The sequence below is a fragment of the Diabrotica virgifera genome, chromosome 3 (genome assembly GCF_917563875.1).
Source record: "Diabrotica virgifera virgifera chromosome 3, PGI_DIABVI_V3a".
Lineage (NCBI taxonomy): Eukaryota > Metazoa > Arthropoda > Insecta > Coleoptera > Chrysomelidae > Diabrotica > Diabrotica virgifera.
In genome coordinates this window covers 196,826,451-196,852,320 of record NC_065445.1, presented here as the reverse complement: position 1 = coordinate 196,852,320, position 25,870 = coordinate 196,826,451, and the positions used below count along the sequence as shown (strand labels likewise).

At 33.9% G+C, this 25,870-nt stretch overlaps 1 protein-coding gene across 1 annotated transcript in view; it reads right to left on the bottom strand.

Moving 5' to 3' along the window:
* The window catches only part of LOC126882672 (fatty acid synthase-like), a 410,665-nt gene that overhangs the window by 241,915 nt on the left and 142,880 nt on the right, over positions 1 to 25,870 (bottom strand). The window contains 6 exon segments of the mRNA XM_050647647.1: positions 9,495 to 9,591; positions 12,257 to 12,554; positions 12,660 to 12,848; positions 17,417 to 17,630; positions 17,885 to 18,026; positions 23,735 to 23,877. Of these exon segments, the coding sequence (XP_050503604.1) occupies positions 9,495 to 9,591; positions 12,257 to 12,554; positions 12,660 to 12,848; positions 17,417 to 17,630; positions 17,885 to 18,026; positions 23,735 to 23,877 (1,083 nt within the window).

Sequence of the window (25,870 nt, the reverse complement as noted above, 5' to 3'; positions counted from 1 at the left end):
GTGTATTCTTTCGCTATTAGTATGACAGCAAGTTCATCCAGTTGTTCTATCTAACTGCTATCAAAATTATTTTACTATTTTTTTGTTACCAATACTCAAGTTTTTTTTGTAATTCAGTTTATACCTTTGTAAGAACCTCCACCAGTTTTTTAATATTATGCATGCGTTCATAATAATTATTTTCTTGGAAAAGCTTTATTTTATTTGGAACAGCATTTTATTCTACAGCAGTGTGAAGAATCATGCATTAGTTGATGTAAAACGACAAATTCATATTGAAATTTTTTTTGACGTCCATTTTATTGCAATCTATTTTATAAAAAATAATAAACAATACATATAAGTTTTAAGAATGTGACACAGTCAGTATTCACCCAGTGGTGAATACCTAAAAGAGTACAATAATGATTTAATTAGTACAGTTATTAATAAATTAATTGAATTAATTTGAATAGTAATACAATAGTAATTAACAAGTGGGAATGATTAGTTAGTGTTGAGGTCTAGAGTGTCTGTTCTTTTTAGTCTTCTGTTCTGTAGGGGTGTCAGGAGATTGGTGACCAATATGTTTGGGTGAACCTGTAGTCTATTGTGGTACTTGGAGCACAGAGAAACAATTTCTTCTTTGACGGTTTGGACTTGGAGATCCCTATGTATATTATCGTTGGAAATGTACCAAGGAGCTTGGCACAGTTGTCTTAGAACTTTTGATTGAAAGCGCTGTATCTTGAGTAAATTTGTTTCACTGGCAGTTCCCCAGATTTGGATGCCATACGTCCAGATGGGTTTCAGTACACTTTTGTAGATCAGAAGTTTATTGTCTAGACTTAGGCGTGATTTTTGATTCATGAACCAGTACATCTTTCTATAAACGAGTCCCAGTTGCAGTCGTCTGTTCCAAATATGCTTTTGTCATATTAGGCGGCTGTCTAGGTAAATCCCCAAGTATTTGACGTCACTTCTTATTGGCAGTGGTGTGTTAAAGGTTACAGCTGGATTGATCCCCTTCCTTAGTGTAAATGTAATGTGTGTTGACTTGGAGCTATTAACTTTGACTCTCCACAGTTTAAACCATATTTCAAGTCTATTTAAGTGATTTTGTAGTATCTGTGAAGCTAGGGTCGGATTTTCGTGGCAAGCCATTAGGACAGTATCATCAGCATATGTTGCAATTGTTGTACGATCTGAAGTTGGTATATCTGCTGTGAACAGGTGGTACAGTGTGGGTCCAAGGACACTTCCTTGGGGTACGCCAGATTGTATGGGATGTAGAGTAGTGAGGGCCTCCCCTAGTTTTATCTGATACGATCTGCTGGTGAGATATGATTGTAGGAGCATGCAGATTGGATGAGGCAATTGTCTTTTAAGTTTTGATATTAGACCTTTATGCCATACCTTGTCGAAGGCTTTAGAGATATCCAGAAAGGCTGCTGTACAATATTTCTTGTTCTCGAGTGCATCTCTTGCGGTTCTGACTACCCTATGGACCTGTTCGATTGTGCCATGTTGTTGTCGAAATCCGAATTGATAATGAGGTATTAGGTTTTTTTCTGTAATGACAGTGTCTATTCTTTTCAGGAGAAGCCTCTCAAACACTTTGGAGGGTAAAGGCAGAAAGCTAATAGGACGATAGGATGAAGGTTGGGTTGTGTCTTTGTTGGGTTTATGAATTAGAATGATTTGTGCTACCTTCCATTGGGAGGGGAAGTAGCACAATCTTAGGACAGCATTGTATAGTAGCTTTATTGCTTCTTCAGGTAGTTCTTTGAGAATTAGTCCTGTTATCAGGTCATATCCAGGTGCTTTTTTTGTATTTAGATTTTTGATTACTTCTTCAATTTCGGTAATTTTAACTTTTCTGGTAGGAAGACACATCTGGTAGGGTTCATCTGCTATATCTGTAATAAATTTCTCTTCGTTCTCTGGAACCTCTCCCTGGTGCGATTGGAAAACTGACTGAAGATGTTCAGCGAAGGTGTTAGCCCTCCCTTCGTCACTTCGAGACCAGGTGCCATTATTTTTTCTTATCGGTGCTTTAGTTTGTGATTGTGTTTTGAGTTTTTTAGACAATTTCCATAACGAGTAGTTTTTTTCTTCAGAGCTAGACAGATGCTCTAGAAAATAGTTTATTTCTTGTTCTTTGTGCTTCTGTAGGACCTTTTTTAATTGACGGGTTGCTCTGTTGTATTTGGTTTTATCATCTGGAGCACGGGTGGTCTGCCATCTTTTTCTTAATTGTCTTTTCTCGTATATCATGGTTTTTATATAGAGCGGGTATGAGCCCGGTCTCTTAGCATCTGATATATTTAGGTGAAGCTTCCCATGCAGCTTGTTGAATTTTTACAGTTAGATGTTTGACTGCTTCTTCTATATCTTGATCAGATTTTGGTGGTAGGTTTAAATTTATACTATTTTTTATAATATCTCTGAATGTATTCCAGTTTGTCCGGCTATTGGATAAAACTAGTGGTTTTGTGATGTGGTGCACCTGTGTACTTAGAGTAATAATGAAGGAACAGTGATCAGATGAGAGATCGAACAAATGTTGAACTTTCAAGTAGTTTAGAGAGATACCTTTGACAATACAGAAGTCGATGAGATCAGGCACTTTTCGTGTGTCGGTTGGCCAGTACGTCGGTTGACCTGTGGATGCCGTTAGTAAATTATTGTTTTGGACACTTTTTAATAATTCTCTACCTCGAGAGGTTATGAGTCTTGATCCCCAATGAATGTGTTTAGCATTATAGTCACCAGCAGCTATGAAGCGATTTCCAAGCTTGTTAAAGTATGTCGTGAAGTGTTCTTCTTTAATAATTTTATTTGGTGGACAGTAAACTGCAGATAGTATAAGCTGGCTATTCCAGTCAGTTATTGAGATAGACGTGGCTTGTAAGTTTACTTCACTATGCTTGATTATTTCATGGTGTCTAATGCTGTTTTTCTATAATTATAGCAGTGCCTCCATGGGCTCTTCCTAGAGGGTGTTGAGTTATATATGTTGAGAATTTTTGTATATTGAAGTAGCTTTTGTCTGTCATATGTGCCTCAGATATTAACATAACGTCCAGATCATGCTCTGAAATAAAGGTTTTGACTTCCAGACTATGATTAGTCAGACCATTGGCGTTCCATGTACCAATTTTTAGTTCAGTGTTGAATGCTAAACTTTGTGACCAGTGTCATTAGGATGTCGAACATTTTGTCCATTCTCTCCATCAGTTTTGAGACGACCTGTTCTAAGTTGTTTGTTGGTTGAAATGACATAGGTGGTAAACTTTGTTGTTGTTGAGGTGGGTTAAATTGTTGAGTATTGGAATTTGTTGCTCCTGCAACTTGAGCATAGCTGAGTGTTTGTTGTGGATTCTGCTGAATTGTATCATTTGTTGGTCTCTGTGGTGCTTTTGCGCGTAATGGTGGAAATTTACTTTTTTGTAATTCTTTGTAAACTGAGCAACCTCTGTAGATTGTAGGGTGATTTTCTTCGCAGTTTACGCATTGGACTTCATTATTTCTTATTTTTCTTGGACATTCTTTGGTTGAGTGAGCGCCTGTGCATTTGACACAACGGGGGCTTATATGACAGTATTGACGAGTATGTCCAAAGTGCTGGCATCTTTGACATTGTGGTATCTCTCTTTTCGGGTGGGGAGGTTCTACTTCAACTACGGTGTTAAGTATTTTAGTTATTTGGTACACCTCTTTATTATTTAAATTTGTTTCAAGTTCGATACTAAACAGAGGAAGGCATTCTTTCGTGCCTCTTTGTCTTATGTTCGAGATATTTATGACTGAGTGTCCGAGCTCTGTGAATACTTTTTTATGTCTTCCAGATCAGTAGAGGGGTGCAGGTTTCTAACCATGACTCGGAATCCTCGATTTTGTTTTAGCTGATAAGTGTGGAACTGCGTTTTTTTTTTCGGTTAGTGCTTTAACAGTTTCTTTGTAATGTTCTGCTGTGTCTAGCTGTACTTTAACTTGATTGTTATTCAGGCTTTTTAAGGTGTACTGTTTGGATGCTGTTTTGTCTAATAAATCTTGCAGAGGTTTGATAAATGTTACATGTTGAATGAATATGGGTGGAGGCCTCCTTGATTCTCTGCCAGTTGTTCCGCTATTAGCTTCTTCATCCGGCTCTTTGTTAGCTTCCTCTTCAGGCTTTTTGTTAGCCTCTTCTTCCGGCTCTTTGTCCAGTGCTGAGAATCTGTTTTCTGTCGTAGCTGGTTTTGTATTGAGCTGTGCAGCATATTGAAAATAAAGAAGAATAAGCAACGGTATGACATACCGCATGTCAGAGTCTACGTCCTGAAACATCCACGTCAGTAATTAAGGGTTAATTCCTAAATTTGTCGGTCTGTTATAAATAAAACAATTTATTTTGCTTAAACGTTTCGGCTATCTTTGCCATTTTCAATAAGCATCAAAATTATTATAAACATTACTTAATACAAATTATATTTCGGTTTACATCATTTGCTTGTTTGCAGTGGCATGCAAAAGTGATATTTTAACCTAAAGCCACATAACAGGCACTTGAAACTACGACTGGTTCGTTCAATGTCGGATTTCAAATTATCTGCCAATGGTGCTTTTAAAAACATCTCAAGTAGTCCATTTACTCACGGTATTTACTCCAAATTTTAAAGAACCGCTTGGATTGACATCAAATTTGGCATACACATAGCTAACATGTCAAGGAAGAAAAGTGATATTGTGCCAATGTGTGCTTTTAACCTGGGTGTGAACTTCATCCCTTCTCGGGGGTGAAAACACATACCTTCAAAAGAAGTCCGGAAGTGAACAAACTGACTAATTCTAAGTAGCTTTTGTTCTATAGCGTTTTTTCACTAAGTCAAGACTTTTCGAGTTATTTGCGAGTGATTATGTTCATTTTCCAACAAACAAAACTACGTTTTTAGACGGTTTTTGGCAAATAACTCCAAATAGTATATTGTGCAACTAGTGCAGAAAGGTACTAATTTCTCACGAGTCTAAAAAGTTGCGGTACGAGCGCAAGCGAGTGCCGCAATTCAAGCGAGTGAGAAATTACCTTTCTGCACGTGTTACACACTACACTTTTTCTACAACCACAGTTTTTGCTAAAAATAAAAATCACAATTTCCAAACGAAGATTTATTATAATAATAAATTATAAACTTTAAACTGTATTTAATTAATACTAAACAATTTAAATTCATTATATCTAAACAAATTACACAGAAATCAGTTAAAATATTAATGCAAGTCCTTAATTTGTTTGAATTTAATAGTTATTTATGATATAAGTGTTAAAAGTACAATTTTAAGGCACGCATGTTAAAATTCGCTTCGCACATTCTGCAATTCACATGAGTGCATTAAAAATGTACTTTTTAACACGTATATCATACAATATTTTTTCTACAAAGGTTATAAATTTATAAAATACAATATTTTTTTAATTGCTGAAACCATGAAACCTATGACCCGTAAAAGGTAGAACTGGTTGTCTACACTCGAGGGGAATGTCTAAAAATTCTTAGCGAAACTATTATACCGTTACATAAACTTGTTTTTTCTACAAACGTGTTAAAAATGCAATAATACAGTTTAAATTAAATTTTAAAAAACTTTTTAAACCACCTTTTTCAAATTGCGAAAGTTGTACTACTAATATTAATGTTAATAAATGGAATATAAATATTTTGACATTTCACAATTTGACAATTCACTTTTAACTGCAGTGCCTTAAAATTTTTAAAGCACTACTGTTTTAAAGTAGCATTTTTAACGCTCCTACGGAGTGCTAAAAATTGCATTTTTAACACGGTTGTAGAAAATAGTTAAGGCGGGTTGACATTACTAGTGAATAACGAACGTGGCTCACGCTTACGTATTTTGCCCGTGTCATTGTTAGATATTTTATTATCTATTTTCAAATTCGAGCAGTACATTTGTATCTATGCATTGCATTAATACAAATGTACTGCTCGAGTTCTAAAATAGATAATAAAATATCTAACAATAGCACGGGCAAAATACGTAAGCGTGAGCCACGTTCGTTATTCACTAGCAATGTCAACCTGCCTTTATTTATGATAAAAGTGTTAAAAGTACAATTTTAAGGCACGCATGTGAAAGTTTGCAGAATGAGCGAAGCGAATCCTGCAATTCACATGAGTGCCTTAAAAATGTACTTTTTAACAGTATATCATACAATATTTTTTTCTACAAAGGTCTTATATATCAAAAATTATAATTTATTCATTCTCAATTACAGGACAATACCTACAAAAACTTTTACTTGAACTTGACTGACATTCCATTTTTATATTTTTCTTTACATCAAAACTGCCTATACTGTCAATACGTAAATCATAACAACTATTAACATCTACTTTTATTGTTGTATATTCTAACAAATTTTAATAGTATTTTTCTACAAACGTGTTAAAAATGCAATAATACAGTTTAAATTAAATTTAAAAAAAAAACCTTTTAAACCACCTTTTTCAAATTGCGCAAGTTGTACTAATAATATTACTGTTAATAAATGAAATATAAATATTTTGACGTTTTACAATTTGACAATTCACTTTTAACTGCAGTGCCTTAAAATTTTTAAAGCACTAGTGCTTTAAAGTAGCATTTTTAACGCTCCTATGGAGTGCTAAAAATTGCATTTTTAACACGGTTGTAGAAAAACTATTTTAAATAATTATTATAAAATGATGTCACATTTAACGTTATATTTATGCAGTCACGGAGTTCCACCAAACCTACTTCATTCGACGTATCTTGTTGAGGTGGCTAAATCCTTATTGGTTAATTGTTAATTATAAGATGTTTATTAAGAATAAAATTGTAATATAAAACAGTTGTGACGTCCATAATTTAATTTCTCTTCTATAGTTAAATATAATAATTGTCTTATAGGTTATATATTTGTCTAAACTTTAACCACGGATGTAAACAGAATATGAAGTTACTCAGAATGAGGTAGTCAACTGTGCAGAAAATAACTTTCCGGCACAGAAACGTCACTTTTATGCACAATAATGTCAAATATCTTATACTGTGAGAAAATATCAAGCTTGCTAATATTAACCTGTGCAGAAAAGTGCATTTTGAATAGTGGTTGTAGAAAATAGTATATTGTGCAACAAGTGCAGAAAGGTACTAATTTCTCACGAGTTTGAAAAGTTGCGGTACGAGCGCAAGCGAGTGCCGCAATTCAAACGAGTGAGAAATTACCTTTCTGCACGTGTTTCACACTATACTTTTTCTACAAGCACAGTTTTTCCTAAAAATAAAAATCACAATTTCCAAACGACGATTAATTATAATAGGTACCTATGTGATAAATTTTAAACTGTATTTAATTAATACCTACTAATCAATTTAAATTCCTTATACCTAAATAAATTGCACAGAAATCAGTTAAAAAATTAATGCACTGCCTTAATTTGTTTAAATTTAAACAATTATTACACATTATTGACATTATATTTATGCAGTCACGGATTTACACAAAACCTACTTCATTCGACGTCTATTGCACAGGTTGCTAAATCCTTATTGGTTATTTGATAATTATAAAATGTTTAATAAGAATAAAATTGTAAAATAAAACACTTGTAACATCCATAATTTAGTTTCTATGCTATAGTTAAATATAATAATTGTCTTATAGGTTATATATTTGTCTAAAGTTTAACCACGGATGTAAACAGAATATAACGTTACTCAGAATGCGGTAGTCCACGGATGTAAACAGAATATAACGTTACTCAGAATGAGGTAGTCAACTGTGCAGAAAAGAACTTTGCGGCACAGAAACGTCACTTTGCGGCACAGAAACGTCACTTTTCTGCATACTAATGTCAAATATCTTATACTGTGAGAAAATATCAACATTGCTAACATAAAACCGTGCAGAAAAGTGCACTTTGAATAGTGGTTGTAGAAAAAGGAATTATTTTATAAAAAAAAACATTCTTAGCAAAAATATGGCTCAAAAATGGTGTATGTATGATGTCTCTAGATCCAGTAGAAAAAGAGTTGTAGATAATGAAAAATAGGTTCATATTCGTCAAATTCCAAGGTGAATATTTCAACGTAAAATAACCAAAAAATCATGAACTTTTTGTGGAAAAGTCATTACAACTTTTTTAACGTGTTTAAAAAGACATGATTTTTGTTTAAAAAAAGTTTCTAGCATCAAAAGTAAACTCTCAAAATAAAGTTGGTCTCTTTTTTTGTAAAAAGTAATCGGGAAAATCACCCTGTAATTAGCATCTCAAATGAAGTTAATCGTTACCGGTTCACAAGTTAATTTACTTATGTATGATTTATATGACCTGTAAGTTTCATGAGTTCAAAGCGCTTATTTTAAAAAAAAATTAGTTTTAAAATAAAAATTCTTCAATTTTTAATTTTGAAATAAATGCTTTTTTTTCAAAATAACTTAAAAATTATTAGTGATACCAAATATCTCAAAGAGTAAAAATGTAAATTTTGCGAATATTTAAAAAATTTTGTTTTTATGTTAGACAAAAATTGAAGATATGGCTGTTAAAAATTTGCATATACTCGTGATTAGTGACTCGCTCAATCCCTTTCAACTAGAGACCGTTCAAAAATAAACACTTTGAACCGATGAAACTTACAGATCATATAAACAAAGCGTTCACGTAAAGCATCTCGTGAAGTGGTAACGATTAGCTTTATTTGGGATGCTAAATATGGGGTGACTTTCACGCGAATTTTTAATCAAATAAAAACGACCAACTTTATTTTTAGCCTAACTTGCTTACTTTTAATGCCAGAAACTTCTTAAAAAGTAAAAATAAATCTGTTTTATCTTTATTTCAAAAAGTGCTGCATTTTTTGATTATTTTACGTTGAAATATTCGATTTGGAATTTGGCAAGTATGAACCTATATTTCAATACTACAACTCTTCTTTTACTGTATCTACAGATCTTTGCATACACTTTTTTTTCACTTTTTTATGAGCTATATTTTTGCTAGGAATGTTTTTGTCGATAAAATACTTAAATATTTTTTGAGTTATTTGCGAAAAACCGTCTAAAAACGTGTTTTTTTTTGTTAAAAAATGAACATATTTACTCGCAAATAGCTCGAAATGTATTAACTTAGTGTAAAAACGCTATAAAACAAAAGATGCTTAGAATTAGTCAGTTTATACATTTCCGGACTTATTTTGAACGTATATTTTTTTACTCCCGAGAAGGGGTGAAACTGACCTCCAGAGCAAAAGAACACATCAACACAATTTCACTTTTTTGACATGTTAGCTATGTCTATGCCTTTCATGTCAATCCAAGCGGTTCTTTAAAATTTATAGGTTTTGCAATATTTTATCGTCAGTGAACCGAGTAAAGTTAAATTTGAGTTGTTCGTAAATAAACTTTGAGTTGTTGGGTTGTTTTGTAAACTATAGATCCAAAATAAAAGAAAAAACAACAAGACCCCCGTATTTACCAATATACTTACTTATTGAAGAAGATTCCACTGATCCAAACTTTGTTCTAAATTTATCCAATAAAGAGGATACATTGCTGGTTTCATGGTTTTTGACTATATTGTTAGCCTGTAAATAACAACCAAAGGTTTAGGTGCTTTAACTTCTCAAGAGGTTTCAAACGCTATGTTTTACTTAGTAAGGATGGTTCAGAATGAATTTTTTTCTGAAGACATTCGCAATCTAACAAAAGGGGGGCCTGTAAGCCCAAAAAGCAAACTCATTTCATTGCAACCATTTCTTTACCCAAATCAAATACTTCGTGTTGGTGGTAGATTAAAAAATTCATCTTATTCTTTTAAAAACTGACACCCGATTTTGTTGCCACCTCACAATCATTTTACTGACTTAATTTTTTCTGACCTCCATGTTAAACTCTGTCATGCAGGTCCTCTTCTTCTTTTATATTCTGTGCGAAATGAATTTTGGCCTATCCATGGCAAAATTGCGGCCAAGCGTATCGTCCATAAATGTATGAGGTGCTGTCGTGCAAATCCACTTTAAAATTTATCTCCAATTATGGACGATTTACCGAAGGGTTGCTTTGACCCATCCCCTCCTTTTTATATCACAGGCGTCGACTATGCGGGTTATTTTCAGTCAAAGATAGAAAGGGACCTGGATGCATACTTTTAAATGCATATGTAGCCTTATTCGTGTGTTTAACAACTCGTGCTGGTCATTTACAACTCGTATCCGATTTAACTACTCATTCATTTATATCAGCTTTTAAGCGCTTTATTAGCAGAAGGGGAAAGCGTCTTAAGATGTATTCTGATAATGGAACTTATTTTCAAGGTACTAATCGCGAATTTAAAGAGTTTTATGATATTATTAAAGCTAATGAACATGAGATTCAAGACATCACAACGTTAGAAAGTATTGAATGGCATTTCATACCACCGAAGTCACCGCATTTCGGTGGCCTTTGGGAGGCCGGCGTTAAGTCAATGAAATCTCATTTAAAACGCGTCGTCGGCAATGCTCACCTCACATATGAAGAATTCTATACTATACTCACTCAGGTAGAATCGATTCTTAATAGTCGTCTTATATCTACCCTTTCATCAGATCCCAGTGACCTTTGTCCTTTGACTCTGGCTCATTTTCTAATTGGAATGGTTTTGACAGCCATTCCTGAACCTGATCTGATGTCCATAGAGGAAAATATATTGAGCCACCTTCAGCGCCTTCAAAAAATGGTTCAGCACATTTGGTCAAGATGGTCGAAGGAGTTTATAGGGGAGCTGCAGTAGCGGAAAAAATGGAAGCAAGTTGTCAAGGACATTAATATTGGCACACTCGTTCTTATCCAGGAAAAGAACTTGCCTCCTCTGGTTTGGCAGTTGGGACGTGTGGTCAAGCTGCATTCACGTCCAGACGGAGTTTCCAGGGTGGTGTCAATAAAGACTATGAGAGGGATCATCAACAGAGCAGTATCTGCTATCGGCCCTCTACCGCGCAGTGAATAGTGTTACCGTTTATTTTAAGGTGATTTGCATTATTTTGAAAGACTTTGGCCTTTCAAGGCAGGCGGACTGTTCCGTTTTATATTTATTATGTTTGTACAAATACTTGTTTTTATGTCTACACTCAAATGTAAGCCTACTCATTCATTCAAAACCTGTTTTATATGTAACCGCCGCTAGAGCGCGCGAATGTGTCCTGCGAGACACATTATTCATTACAGTCCCAACTTCGAAGCAAAAAGGTTGTGTGTAACCGGCATATCAGTTCAGTTGTTAATTGTGTTGGAATACGTTAAATAAATAGTGTAACCAATTAACTCTCATTTATTTCCAGAAATTATTCAGAAGAATAGCACAAGAATGAGTAGCATACGGAGGACTTAGGAACGTTTTTAAGAGTGACATTCCAGTTAATATGAAGAAAAAGGTTTTCGACTAATGCGTGATACCGATGATGACCTATGGCGCAGAATCATTGTCGATCACAAAGAAAAACGCACAAAACCTAAGAGTAACGTAAAGAAGAATGGAGCAATCAATGATAGGGGCCATTCTACGAGACAGGATTAGAAACGAAGATATGGTTAAGACCAACGTCATTGAAAGAAGCTGTAACTTAAAATGGAAATGGGCTGGACACGTTGTCAGAATAGAGGACGGAAGATGGACTTCCAAACTAGTTGAATGGAGACCAAGAGTCAATAAACGTAGCAGAGGAAGACCACCAACACGATGGCAAGACGACTTACGAAAGACAAGAAACAACTGGATACAGAAAACACAAGATATAGAATACTTTGGAGACAAACAGGGAGGGCATATGTCCAGCAATGGATCGAGAGAGGCTGATAATGATGAGAACTGCTAATTGTATTCTTAAGCTTTCTACTGGAATTGGTCTGGACTACTGCTTTGCCGTTTTGCTGTTTTTTAATGCCATTCTAATTTCCTCTTTTGATATTTTTAAAAGAGCACAATAAAATATTAACACAAAATCATAACCAAAGATACTCATTTTTAACAAAGTCAGTGTCAAAGACCGACGTTAAACCAATACATATGTTACAAAAGTTGACGCTACCAGTGGATAATTAACAGACGCATAGAAATGACCATAGCTGCATTTATCAAAATGAGATTATTTCTTTCTACAAAAATGTCAATCTAGAACTGAGAATAGAGGAAAAAGTAAATAATAAATCGTTAAAAAACAAAGGATGACTTAAAAAAGTGTACAAGAATTGAATAAAAATAATGTTACTTACAATATTTATTTCTTTTCCTTTAGAAGTACCATTTACTTTCTCAATGATGTTGTTAATAATATAGGCGCATTCGAGAGTTTGTTTAAAAGTTATTATGTTCTTAGAGTATGCAGCCGGTAATTCCCCGAAAGAGAATCCAAAACAGTTTGTTGGTTCAATTTCCAATATTTTGAAAATATCTACCACACCAAGTTGAACTAATATACTTCCTAGTATTTGATTTTTAGGGCTACCTGATTCATGTGCTTCGAGCGCATCATTGATATTAATTCCTTTGGGAAGTAGAATTTTATGTGCCCTAAAAATGAACAAATGTATATTATTCATGACATATTAGTTAACGATTTAAAGAAATGAATTAATCAACGAAATGCCACTATGAATAATAAAAATGCAAACTTACTTTTCTAACGTAACAGCAAAAGTAGGTATTAATTTGAGACATTTTGCTAGCTCGAACCATTCATTTACTTCACCAAAAGCAAAGTATAATTGTGGTTTCTTTTCAGGAGAACTACCTGTAAATCTATATATTTCTCCAGATTTTGCTACTATAGAATAGCCCATACAGCGATGATTTGCAATTGGTTTTCTGAAATGAACAGAAATTAAAATAAAAAAAAAAGATAAAATGGTACTCTGACTGATGAAATGATAATTTTTCTTCATGTACTTCAGAACATCCTTTCAGAACGTTGGTTACCATCATATCTATCTTAATTTTATTCACTGGTAACCTGAATCGCATGCTCTTATCAATACCATACCAATCTCACAAGTTCGTCAACTACAAGTCTTTCTTCGTAATGGACTGTATTTTCCCTTGCATAATATTTTGTATCAACATATATTATTTGAGACCTCTCATCACATGTCTGAATTAGTCTCTTTCTGATGCTTTTTATAATCTCATTAGTCTTGCCGAGACGTTCGAGTATTATGGAGTTTCGAATCTTCTCCAGCCAAGACACTTTTATAATTCTTCCATAGCACGACATTTCGAAAGCTTCAAGGCGATTAGATCCCTTTTATTCACAGTCCTAGACTCGACACCATAAAGTAGGACCGAGAAGAAGTAGGTGGATCTGCAATGCCAATTTTAGGACTGTGTTATATAATACCTTGGATATCCTTGTGAAAGCGGCTCTGGCCTGCTCAATTCTGGATGTCATTTCACCCTGGTTCTCTGAATTACAATTTAACTGATATCCAAGGTAAACAGTTTGTTCAACTTACCTAAAATCGGTACTATTTACATATATAGACGGTTATATTCTGTTGTTTACTTATTACTAGTGTTGCCCAAATGCAAGACCAAGACGATACTTAGAGAGTCTTGGTCTTGGTCTTGCACCAATACACCTGGTCTTGGTCTTGGTCTTGGTCTTGGTCTTGGTATTGCACTCCAGGTTTTGGTCTTGGTCTTGCAGCAAGAGTCTTGCAAGTTTCCAAGTTACCCACTAGCACTAGCATATTGCTATTTATTAAATGTTACTTTAGATTTTAGAACAACGTAACAGTATAGGTACATTTTCAGCTTGACTTAACATACAGGGCGGGGCAGATAAACTTCCTATTAGAAATATCTCGAGAACTAAAGACAACAGAATCATGAAAATGGGAATGAAGGGGTTTTGAACAGTGATCTATTTAATGAAAATATTTTTATCTATTTCCTACTTCCAGTTATAGCGGAAGTTGCTTATAACTTCGTTTTTATTAATGGGATACCCTATATATTTTTACATTTCTGAATTCACTTCCATGTCTTCTTTCTAAAAATATGAGGTTTTGTAATGTTATATAGGATAGTTTAAAAGATACTTACGTTTTCTTACGATAACTACAAAAGTAGTCAGGTATACGGAATGCTTAAGAAATAAAAAAGTACCATAACATATCATTTTATTACCATACTAAAAAACAGTGTTCCATTTAAGAAAACTCAGAAAATACTAATTCCGAGTTTCGACCAACCCTGTATTCTAAAATTAAAAATTTAGCTATACTAACAATTCTTAACAATAGTAGACTATATTACAAATCATTTAAACATAAATAGAGTTTTTGATGTCAAACTACTACAAATTCTACAGGATGTAAATATTGCTACGAAATTAAGAAAAAAAAATGTAGGTAATTCTCTTTTAAACTTTCTTATATTACATTACAAAACTTTATATTTTAACAAGGAAGACATCGAGGAGAATTTAAAAATGTAAAAATATACAGGGTGTCCCATTCAAAAAAATGAAGTTATAAGCAACTTCCGGTATAACCGAAAGTAGGAAATAGATGAAAATATTTTCATTAAATAGAAATAAAATAAAAAATAAATAAAAAAGAGAAATAAAATTTCTATTTAAAATCTCTTTGTTTCAAATTTCATGATTCTGTTGCCTTTAGTTCTCGAGATATTTTTAATAGGCCATTTATCTGCCTCACCCTGTAGACATAGTAAACCAACCAAATTGATAAATGTCTAAACAACTCACATTGGGTGGGGATTGAACCCACTATCTAAACTATCCCTGCCTAAACTCTCACTAACTGAGCTATCTACAATGTCCCGCCGGAGTCAGTCTGTTTCTTAATAAACATTTGCATTTAATAACCTTACATGTGCTAAAAGATGGTTATAACAAAAAAAACCAAATAAATGACATATTAAAGAACATTCTCTGTCTACTTAGAAAGGAATTTTGTTTGACCAATTGATATAATAATTGCACACTCTGCAGAAAGTTTATAAGAACGTTGTTTAGTCTTTACGATATGGTATTCATAGAATCCTCTTAACTGATAAGGAAAAACAATTGAGTGGGTGTCGTATTATATTTTTTATGAGCTTTAGATGACATAATATCTTTACAAAGTTTCAATAGGATATTACTGTCGGCGTCATAACACAAGATTATTTTATGAAAAAACAGCTATTCTCAAAATCTAGACAATTACAGTTAATTTCACAGCGAAGGCGTCGTCTGCTAGGAAAAAAATGTATTACAAAATATTTAATTTTTACATTGCAATAATTTATTATGACCTCTGAGTACGTGTTAAATAAATATGTCAATGTATGTTTATTGTATTGTTCATCTTATTCTTCTTCCTACTTTATAAATAGGCTCACCGCCTATTTTACTTAGGTTGTTAGCCTCAATTAACATTATCTGACCATCTTTTCCTCGATCGTCCTAATGATCTTCTTCCATTTGGAGATTTGTCTCTTGCTATTCGTACTATTATATTTTTTGTCATTCTTTGCATGTGTCGATTCCATTCTATTTTGCTTCTTTTGGTCCACATGTTTATTTCTTCTATGCCACATCTCGCTCTTATTTCCTCACTTCTTACTCTGTCTCTTAGAGTTTGGTTTGTTATTTTTCGTAAGACTTTCATTTCTGCTGTTTCCAGCAGTCTTTGTGTTTTCGCCGTATCTGATCTGGTTTCCGCTGTGTACGTCATTATCGGTCTTATTGTTGATTTATATATCTTGGTTTTCGTTTGCATTGTGAGGCATTTGTTTTTCCAGATTGTGTTGTTGAGACATCCTGCTGCTCTGTTCGCCATGTTCACTTGTTTTTGTACTCCTTCTTCCACTTTTCCGTAGCTTGACAGTTTTATTCCCAAGTATTCCGTTTCCATCACTTGTTCTATTATTTTGTTATTTACGACCAATTTACTTCGTCTCGGTTCCGATGATATTGCTTGTATTGTTCATAATGCGCATAAGTCCAATTTTACAAATTTTTGTTACATATTTGTTACGTCTCATAGTCGCTAAGCATATACCCGAACTACTATATTCCCTAAAACGACACTCAATCCTAACTGCAAGACGCAAGAGTCTCGCAGGCTTAGTCCTGTTCTTGCTCAAGTCTTGCACGGTCAGTCTTGGTCTTGGTATTGCTAAAATAATAATATTATAAAATTATAATATTGCTAAAATAAAGCGGTCTTGGTCTTGGGCATGGTCTTGCGAAAACGCAAGAACAAGACCAAGACTGCAAGACCAAGACCGATTTTGGGCAACACTACTTATTACAAGTATTTTGGTATTCAGTATGTTCAGATCCAGACCTGCCTCCCTACAACTCTCAACACCATTATCAAGTAAGGTTTGCAGATCTTCTTGACTAGAAGCTAAGATTACTGTATCTTCCGCATATCGCAAATTATTGATGACTTCACCATTCACAATTATTCCTTCTTGTTTTTCAGAAAGTTCATTTCTGAAAATTTTTCCGGAGTAAACGTTGAAAAACAGGGGTGACAAGAGGCATCCATGCCGTACTCCTCTTCTAATATTAAGAGTCTATGATTCCAAACCGACTACTAAAACTGATGTTTGATTGTCTCTTAGAACTTCGATCTTGTGCGTAACACGATCAAATGACTTTTGAAAATCAATAAAACAACAGTATATGTCTACATATATATCGCGACATCTTGGAGCAAGTACGTTCATCCTTAAAAAAAAACAAACAAACAAACAAACCCGATACGGGAACCAAACTGTGTCTCACTTATGTATTCCTTGCATTTATTATAAATACGGACATGCGGGACATGTACTACCTTTAGAAAAATTTTCAACAAATGACACACTGATGGTTCTATGGTTCTTAGGCAGAGCTATGATGGTAACTAATGTTAACTGGTAATTGAAAAGTCGAAACTATTTTGTATAGAACATATGCATGAAAGAATGGATTCTCAAAAGCCATAAAAATAATATGTACAATCCAAAACAAAATAATCAAAAACAGCTTCATTGTCGTTTAAGATGATGTAGTTTTGTGTATTCTTGTGTGTTCTGAAGGTCCCCTTTCGGTGACTTTGGTCGCGTCTTCAGGACGTGTTTGTGCTTTGTGGATGGTGGTACTGGTTTCTGGTGCTTTTAGAGAGTGTTCTGAGGAGAAAATGTTTGGTGACGGTTCTTTTTAGATATATGTTGTATTATTGTTAATTAATGACAAAATGGAGTGATTAAGAGATTTAATTTAAATCCAAGGTTTCAAAGATCTGTACTAGTTAATTGATGATTTACAGTAAATAAATGTGCAGCCGGACGACTGTTGTAAACTTAAATAGAACAAATGGCTTCTGCAGGAGGAAAAACTATCAGTTGTTCTTGATGTTACAATATACACTCACCTAAATATGTTATGTAATAGTCTAACGTACTCAGCATCTAATGTATGTGACTTAATTTCATCAAATATCGTCAAAATTGCTTCAGATGTTCTACCACTGACACATATTACTCGTGGTATATTGTCCTTTGGAAGACCGCCGTTAATTTTTTCTTTGTGATTAGCTCTTAACAGTACATGACAGTTGACTCCGCCAAAACCAAAATTATTAACACCTTAAAAAGATAAAGGTAAATCAGTAGGCAATATTTTAAATGTAGTATTCGAGTGGCTTTGTCAAAAGGAACTTTGCCGAAATAGCTGTAGCGACATTAACTTATGATAAATTTTGTGAAAGTATTGAAAACAAAATTTTTCAGTGTTTTATTGTTAGAAAAAATGAATTTCAAGTAACGGTCGAATCTATCAATTAAATCGCTAGAATATTGCCACGGAAAATTTTTAAAAAACTACATAAGTATATACAAACCAATTAATCCTCTTTTGTCTTTAAATGGTGTCTTCTCGGTAACAACGATCATCCTTTTTTCTACCAGACCTAGAATTTCATCTCTTGGGCAAGTGTAGTGAATATTAGGTGGAATTAAACCAGTTTCGTATGCTATTACGATCTAAAATAAACAAATATGTTGTTAAACAAATGAAATAGAGAATGTGGAAAATCCCTTTACGAATAATTCACACATCCACCATTTCTGGCTGGGAAAATTTTTTTTGAATAGAATCAAAGTTCCAAACACCAGTTCTTAGAAATGTGTTTCGCCCTCTTCAACCTCTTTGGGCTCATCAGTAAAGCTGAGAGGTTGAATATCTTCAGACACATTCCACTGAAAAAACATTCGAGATCTAGACATAGAAGGAGCGTAAATCTACGCCCAATGTGACAATGACAGTCTCAAATTTTAATTCCCTAATTACTAAAATAGCCCAGTCGGGATACCATTTGACCTTGCATTTAGGAGCTGCCCCAAATTTTATTTTCCTGATCTTTAGGGGTGTCCATGGTAGTATAAATTTAAAATCTCGACTGAATTTGACCGTTGCGTTAGCCGCCATCTTGATTTTAAATGAGAACCGTTTTTGATCAATATCTCCGCCATTTTCAACTTTTCGACAAAAAATATACAAACTGAAATTGTTGAAAATGCGATTTTCTATAATTTCGTTTATTATAATTTTTTTCGTGCGGTCCATATTTTCCGAGTTATGGGGAAAAACATTGACAGTTAAAGCATAATTATTGATTTATTGAATTATCTCGTTTATTATTACTTTTACAACAAATTTTAACCTATACAAAAATGAAGAGAATTAAATTTTGAACAATTTTGATCTCTTTAATTTTTTTGATTAAATCAATATTTAAGGTAGTACGTATGCGGTAAAGGCGCGAGCGTAAAACCCGATTGATTTTAAAGCAATTGTTTTTGTTCAATATCTTCGCCATTTTCAACTTTTCGACAAAAAGTGTAAGGACTGAAATTGTTGCAATTACGATTTACTACAATTTTTCGAGGGAACCAGTGGCGGGTCTAAGAGGGGGGTTAATGGGAGAATTCCCCCAACGGGGTCCAAAATTTAAAAAAAATGTTGAAATATTAAAATATGTTAGCTGACATGAAACTTAATTATCGACAGACAAATTCAACCAATAAAATCCGCTAGTAAATAAAATTAAGTGAACTTAATGCATGTAAGTTATTATTTATGTCTTTTATGTACTTAGTTTGGCTGGTGTTTCATTGAAAGTTTCAAAAATTGTATAAAATATAATTCTCTTTATTTTTCTAGGTACAATTATGTCGTAAAGCTAATAATAAATGAGACAATTCAATAATTATGCTCCCCCCGCTTCCACTATTTTCCTCCTTAACTCGGAGAATATTGATCGCATAAAAAAGTTGTGGAAAAGAAATTGTAGGAAATGCGTTTCCAACAATTTTAGTTCCTACCGTTTTTGTCGAAAAGTTGAAAATGGCGGAGATAATAAGCAACAACGGTTCTTAAAATCAATATGGCGGCTAATGCAACCGCGGAATTCAGTCGAGATTTTAAATTTACACTACTATTGATCTCCCCTAAAGGATATAATTCTATAATTTGGGGCAGCTCGGAAAAAAGATTCAATTCAGTAATTATGCTCCCCCACCACTTTTTACTATTTTCCCACTTAACTCGGAAAATATCAACCGCATGAAAAAAATTGTTAAAAAGAAATTGTAGGAAATCATATTTGCAACAATTTAAGTTGAAAATGGCGTAGATATTGAACAAAAACAATTGCTACAAAATCAATCGGTTCTTACGCTCGCGCCATTATCGCATCCATACTACCTTAAATATTAACTTAGCAAAAAAATGAACGAAACTAAAATTGTGTAGAATTCAATTCTCTTTATTTTGAAAGATTTTTGATCTTTATGTATAGAAAGATTTTTGTCGTAAAACTAACAATATACGAGATAATTCAATAATTATGCTCTATTTATATATAACTGTAACTATTTTCCCCTGTAACGGGGAAGGCAACGGGAAACCATCCCTTTATTTCACCCACGAAAGTTCATGATATGAGCAATAGCTGCGAGGCCTCGGATGATGAGCTTCGCGATCCGGATGGCACATCTTCTCGTCCGGGGAGGAATGTGTGAAATCAGTTACCGGGCATGTAGACGTGACTCATCAGGCTTTACATGCGAAATGTGCTACTGGTGAAAAACAGATAAAGTCAGACTACTCACACGTAAATTCAAGCAGAAATCTTGGTCTATCAAAGATGATGAAGGTAATGTACATACGGATTTGGACAAGGTTATTGATGTTTGGAGGGCGTATTGTAAGTCTTTATACGCCAATGCGGACCAGATGCCAGCGGACACCCCGTTTGCACCTGACTGCCAGGCCTCCACTTTCCATTCTCCTTCAACAGAGACACACCACACTAGTTTTGAATCTGAACCTGACATACTTTTTTCCGAGGTGGAATTCGCTTTAAAAAGACTTAAGTTAAACAAAGCAGCAGGATATGATCTCATTACTGCAGACGTCTTGAAGCATCTTCCGGAATGTGGAGTGAAAATATTACATCGATTGTGTAATGAAATATGGCACACAGGCGTCTGGCCTGAGGATCGGAGAAAGACCATAATCATACCTCTTCATAAGAAAGGTTCAACAAATAATTGTAACAACTACAGGCTATTAGCTCTAATATCACACGCCAGTAAGGTGATCCTCTACATACTGCAACGGCATCTAGAAAACTTCATAAGTTGGCAAATAGCACCTGAGCAGGCTGGATTTGTAAAGGGCAGAGGTACTAGAGAACAAATCCTTAATGTAAGAAACATCATAGAAAAAGCCAGAGAATACCAGATCCCGATATTTATATGTTTCGTCGATTATACAAAGGCCTTTGATAATGTTAGATGGGTCAAACTATGGAACATATTGACGACAATGGGTGTACCTAAACACTTGACTCACCTTATTAGCAAACTGTACCAAGATAACCTGGCATATATTCGAATGGACGGATACCCGTCTGACAAATGCACTTTGGAGAAGGGAGTACGCCAAGGATGCGTTTTATCTCCCTTATTATTTAACATCTATTCGGAGTTCATAATGCGCAGAGTCTTGGATGGTTGGGAGGGAGGAGTAAACCTAGGTGGTGTTAAGATATCTAACTTGCGTTTCGCAGACGACACTACACTTCTAGCCTCTACTCCAGAAGAAATTACTGAATTATTAAAAAAACTCGAGGTAGAAAGTGCTAAATTTGGACTCATGGTTAACTACAACAAAACCAAAATCATGGTTATTGATCGCCAACAACAGTTTCCTGAAACCCAAACTATTGCGGGATGCGAGGTAGTCTCATCTATGATATATCTTGGAGCTCTAATTAACAACACAGGCAGTTGTGAACCCGAAATTAGAAGACGCATTCAACTAGCAAGAGCAGCAATGAGTGAACTAAACGGGGTCTGGCGTGATCGTCACATTACTATGACAAACAAAAAGAGACTCGTTTCAACTCTGGTCTTTTCCATATTTTACTATGCATGCGAGACATGGACAGTCAAAGAATCAGATAGACGACGTATAGACGCCTTTGAAATGTGGACATGGAGACGCCTGCTTCGAATTCCATGGACGGCTCGCCGTACAAATATCTCGGTTCTGGATGAAATTAAACCGGATCAGCGTCTCTCCAGTACCGTTTACTCTAGAATTTTAAAGTATTTTGGTCATATCCATCGAAGTGATCACAAAGTAGAGCGGTTGGTGGTCCAAGGAAGGCCTCAGACTCAACGCCAACGCGGAAGATCTCCACAGCGATGGGCGGACATTACTAAAAAGCTCCTCAACAAACAGTACACTGAGGCAATACATGTAACTGATGACCGCGACCAGTGGAGAAATATTATCAATCAAACTGTCCGAGCTGCTGAAGCCCAATTATGAACCACAACACATCTACTAAGATGTTAATGACTATGATGATGATGATGTAACTATTTTCATTATATATAAGGTGATAAGTGATAACTTTTCACTTTATATACACTTATCACTAAAATACTTATCACCTATCCAGCGATATAAAGTTTTTCAAAATCGGTTGTCAAATCACTGAGTAATTAATTTTTAAAATGAGAGGTGCAACGTTGATATCACATACCTAAATAACATAACTAAGCAAATTATTATTAGTCCTGTCGCCAGTAGGGGTACAACGGCCTCCTTAATTCAGATGGACTTACCTAAGTTTTCTTTATGTATTTTGACCCATAGAACACGAAATTTTTGGGTAACAGTCGATCCGGATGTCGACAAGATTGTTATAAACAAAGAACTTGAGGAATCACATAACAGCGATTTTTAGCAAAACATAACATTTTTTTGTATTTTTTGGGTCATTCTAAGCAAAAATTGTTTTTACAGGTATTTTCGTAGGATGCACAGTTTTCGACATAAACGCGGTTGAACTTTCAAAACATCGAAAAATTGCAATTTTTGAAGCCGAATAACTTTTGATTGAAAAATAAAATAGCAATTCTGCTTAACACATTTGAAAGTTCAAGTCAAATTCTATCGGTTTTGATTATTTTCATTGCTAAAATTTAATTTTTTTATTGTTAAACAAAGCTATAAACACATAGTGATTGAATGATATTTTCAATGCATTTCTAATTTGAAATCGAACAAGTAGGCGCACATACAGAATTTCTACGTATATTACGTCCATTAAAACGCATGCATTGGGCAGAGGAAACACTATGTGTTTATAGCTTTGTTTAACAAATAAAACCTTAATTTTTAGCAATGCAAATAATCAAAACCGATAGAATTTGACTTGAACTTTCAAATGCAGTAAGCAGAATTGCTATTTTATTTTTCAATCAAAAGTTATTCCGGTGCAAAAATTGCACTTTTTCGATTTTTTGAAAGTTCAACCGCGTTTATCTCGAAAACTATGCATCCTACGAAAAAACTTGTAGGACCATTTTTTGCTGAGAATCACTCAAAAAATACAAAAAAATGTTTTGTTTTGCGAAAAATCGCTGCTATGTAATTCCTTAAGTTCTTTGTTTATAACAATCTTATCGACATCCAGATCAACTGTTACCCAAAAAATTCGTGTTATACTGGTCAAAATACATAAAAAGAAAGTTGGGTAAGTCCATCTGAATTAAGGAGGCCGTTGTACCCCCTCTGGCGACAGGACTGTAAAGGCAACTTTTCCCAATATTTTAACTTTACTGCAAATTTATTTGATGCGTCAGGTGAGCGGTCTTTTTCGGCTTTAAAAAGAATAAAAACATATTAAAGGTTAAATTTGGGTCAAAAAAACCTCTACGCATTATCACTATTGTATATAGAGAATGAAGAACTGGAGAAACTGAATTGTGCTAATATTATATTATATATGGCAGTTTGCAAATTCAAAGTCAAGAAAAAAAGTGAGCTAATTTTTGTCTTTATGTATTATAGAATATATTTTTTTGCTTGTCATGTGTTGTTTGGTGGAACTTTATGTTTTTTATATTTATGTTTTAAAAAGTATTTTTTGGATTATATTTTACGTTTGTTATTTTACTTGCTTGTTTAAAAAAAAATTACTTTATGGTTTTACAATAAACCTTTATAGTTAATGCATGTGTTTTCTTATTAAAAATCTGACAACGAATAGCAATGAAGGGGCCTCCTAAACCTCCAACGCTCAGGGCCCGAAGTTAGGTTAAACCGGCGCTGTACGTACACTAAACAAAATATACACAAATTAATACACAACAAATTAATAGGTACTTACTTTTGTTATTGAACATAAACCCGAAGATGCTTCAGAATGACCAAGATTTGATTTAACAGAACCAATAAGAAGAGGATCTGTTCTGCATTTGGCAAGGACATCATCAATTGCTCCACATTCTTCTGGATCACCAACAAAAGTACCTAAAATATTTTCTAATATAATACCATTATGTAACTTTAATTATACGCTATACCAGTGTTTCCCAACCCTATTCAGTCTCAAGTTTTGACGTTAAATCCAGCAGATTTCTTTTTTTTTTACTAGAAAATCATTTACAGCACTTATTTTACATTCAGTTAAATATGAAGATGGAAATGGAAGCAATAGCTTTCTTGCACATTTGGTTGAATTTGGATATTTATTTCTGTTTCCTCTCTTTTTTATTAAACACACTTTTACCTGACTCATTATTTTACAATTCTGCGCCTTCTTGATGATACTGCACATTTGGTATATCAGGCAAATCCTCTAACATTGGCTGTATCATCCATGTTCAAATTCAATTCGTTTTATATCAAAAAATATTTCTTTTAAATCAGCCGATAGAATATTCACATGATTGGCAATAACAAGTAAAGCGGTGTCAGTTACTTCACATTTTTTGAGTCAATGAAACTGTTCAAACTTTTTCAAAAAGTATAAAACTCAATCACAAATTTTTTCAAGCATCTTAGGTAGCCATTTTACTTCATTATGAAGTAAAAGTCACATTGGTTCTTCATTTTGTTCTTCACAAAATAGTTTGAAGAGACGCTCATATTTGGCATTAGTTTTAGTAGTATTAACACACTTTATTACTGAATGAAGTACTTCATTTAGAACAGTCGAGATGTTTTTAGCTACCAAGTTTTTCTCATGGATAACACAAGGCACAATAATCATTTCTGGATTCGCATGTTTCATCAATTTTAAGCAGCCATTTTTCTTGTCCGTCATATTAGGAGCACCATCTTCAGTACAAAATGTTACAATTTTTATTGGTATATCATTGACATCAACCAGTTTTTGTAGCTTATTATAATATCTTTAAAATTAGTGGTGCTTTCTAGTCTTTTACACAACAATTTTTCAACAAACTGCCCTTTATTTATCAGTAATCAGTAAAGACTGGATTATATGCAAAATGCATATGCATATATATGCTGCATATTTCTCATGTTTTTCATAAATGCATATGCCTTGCATATTTGGAGATTTAAGAGCATATAAATGCATATTTTGATGGGAATTTACTCTACCCCATTTAAAAATAAGGTATATATTAGTAACATCAACATCCATTAAAATAAAATGTGAAAGTAAATATTTTGCTGTTAAGCTCCTTTGTTGTTGTACCCATAAACATAATGGGCGTTATTTATAGCTGCAGGTATCATTATCCGGATATTTAAGATTTATAGACTTCTCAGAATTTACAAATTACCTAAGTAAATACCGATTATATTTTGAATAACATTACAAATATTACCTGTACTTTCTGCTGGTGTCGGCCAACTATGAATTATTCTGGGAAAACCAACCAAAACGAAATTTTAAGGCAGCGTTGCCAATTTAGCTTATTTTATGCTAGATTTGGCATATTTTTGTGTTGTTTAGCTTATTTATTTCTTGTTTAGCATATAGCATATTTTCTAGCATATTAAATAATATAAAAATTATTTAGTAAAAATCGAAAATCTTCTAATTCAGAACAAATTTTTATGTTGGCCTTACAATTACTAAAACAACTTAGGAACTCTCTCACAGGAACTTGAAACTGATATCAGTGAGTCAAATCTGATTCCTAACAAAAAATGTTTAACCATTCACACATACACACCTACATCAGCAAATCCCTTCGCCTTCAATAATGTTTATATTAGTACTTATGTCTGTGGACCATGAGATTACTATTAACTACAGGATCATGTTTCAGCATTTTTTAAAACAAATAATTTATCTGTACTGGGTTATGCTTGCTATAGGGATTTTTTATTAGTTGATAATGGAATACCTACTGTTGAACTGATCATTCCATCATTCTTGTGAGGTTTGGCAAATACTATATTGGTCGAGTTGGCAACACTGTTTTAAGGGTAGGATAGATTATTTTATTTTATGAATGGTTAGTCTTAAATCAATCGCCGATTATTC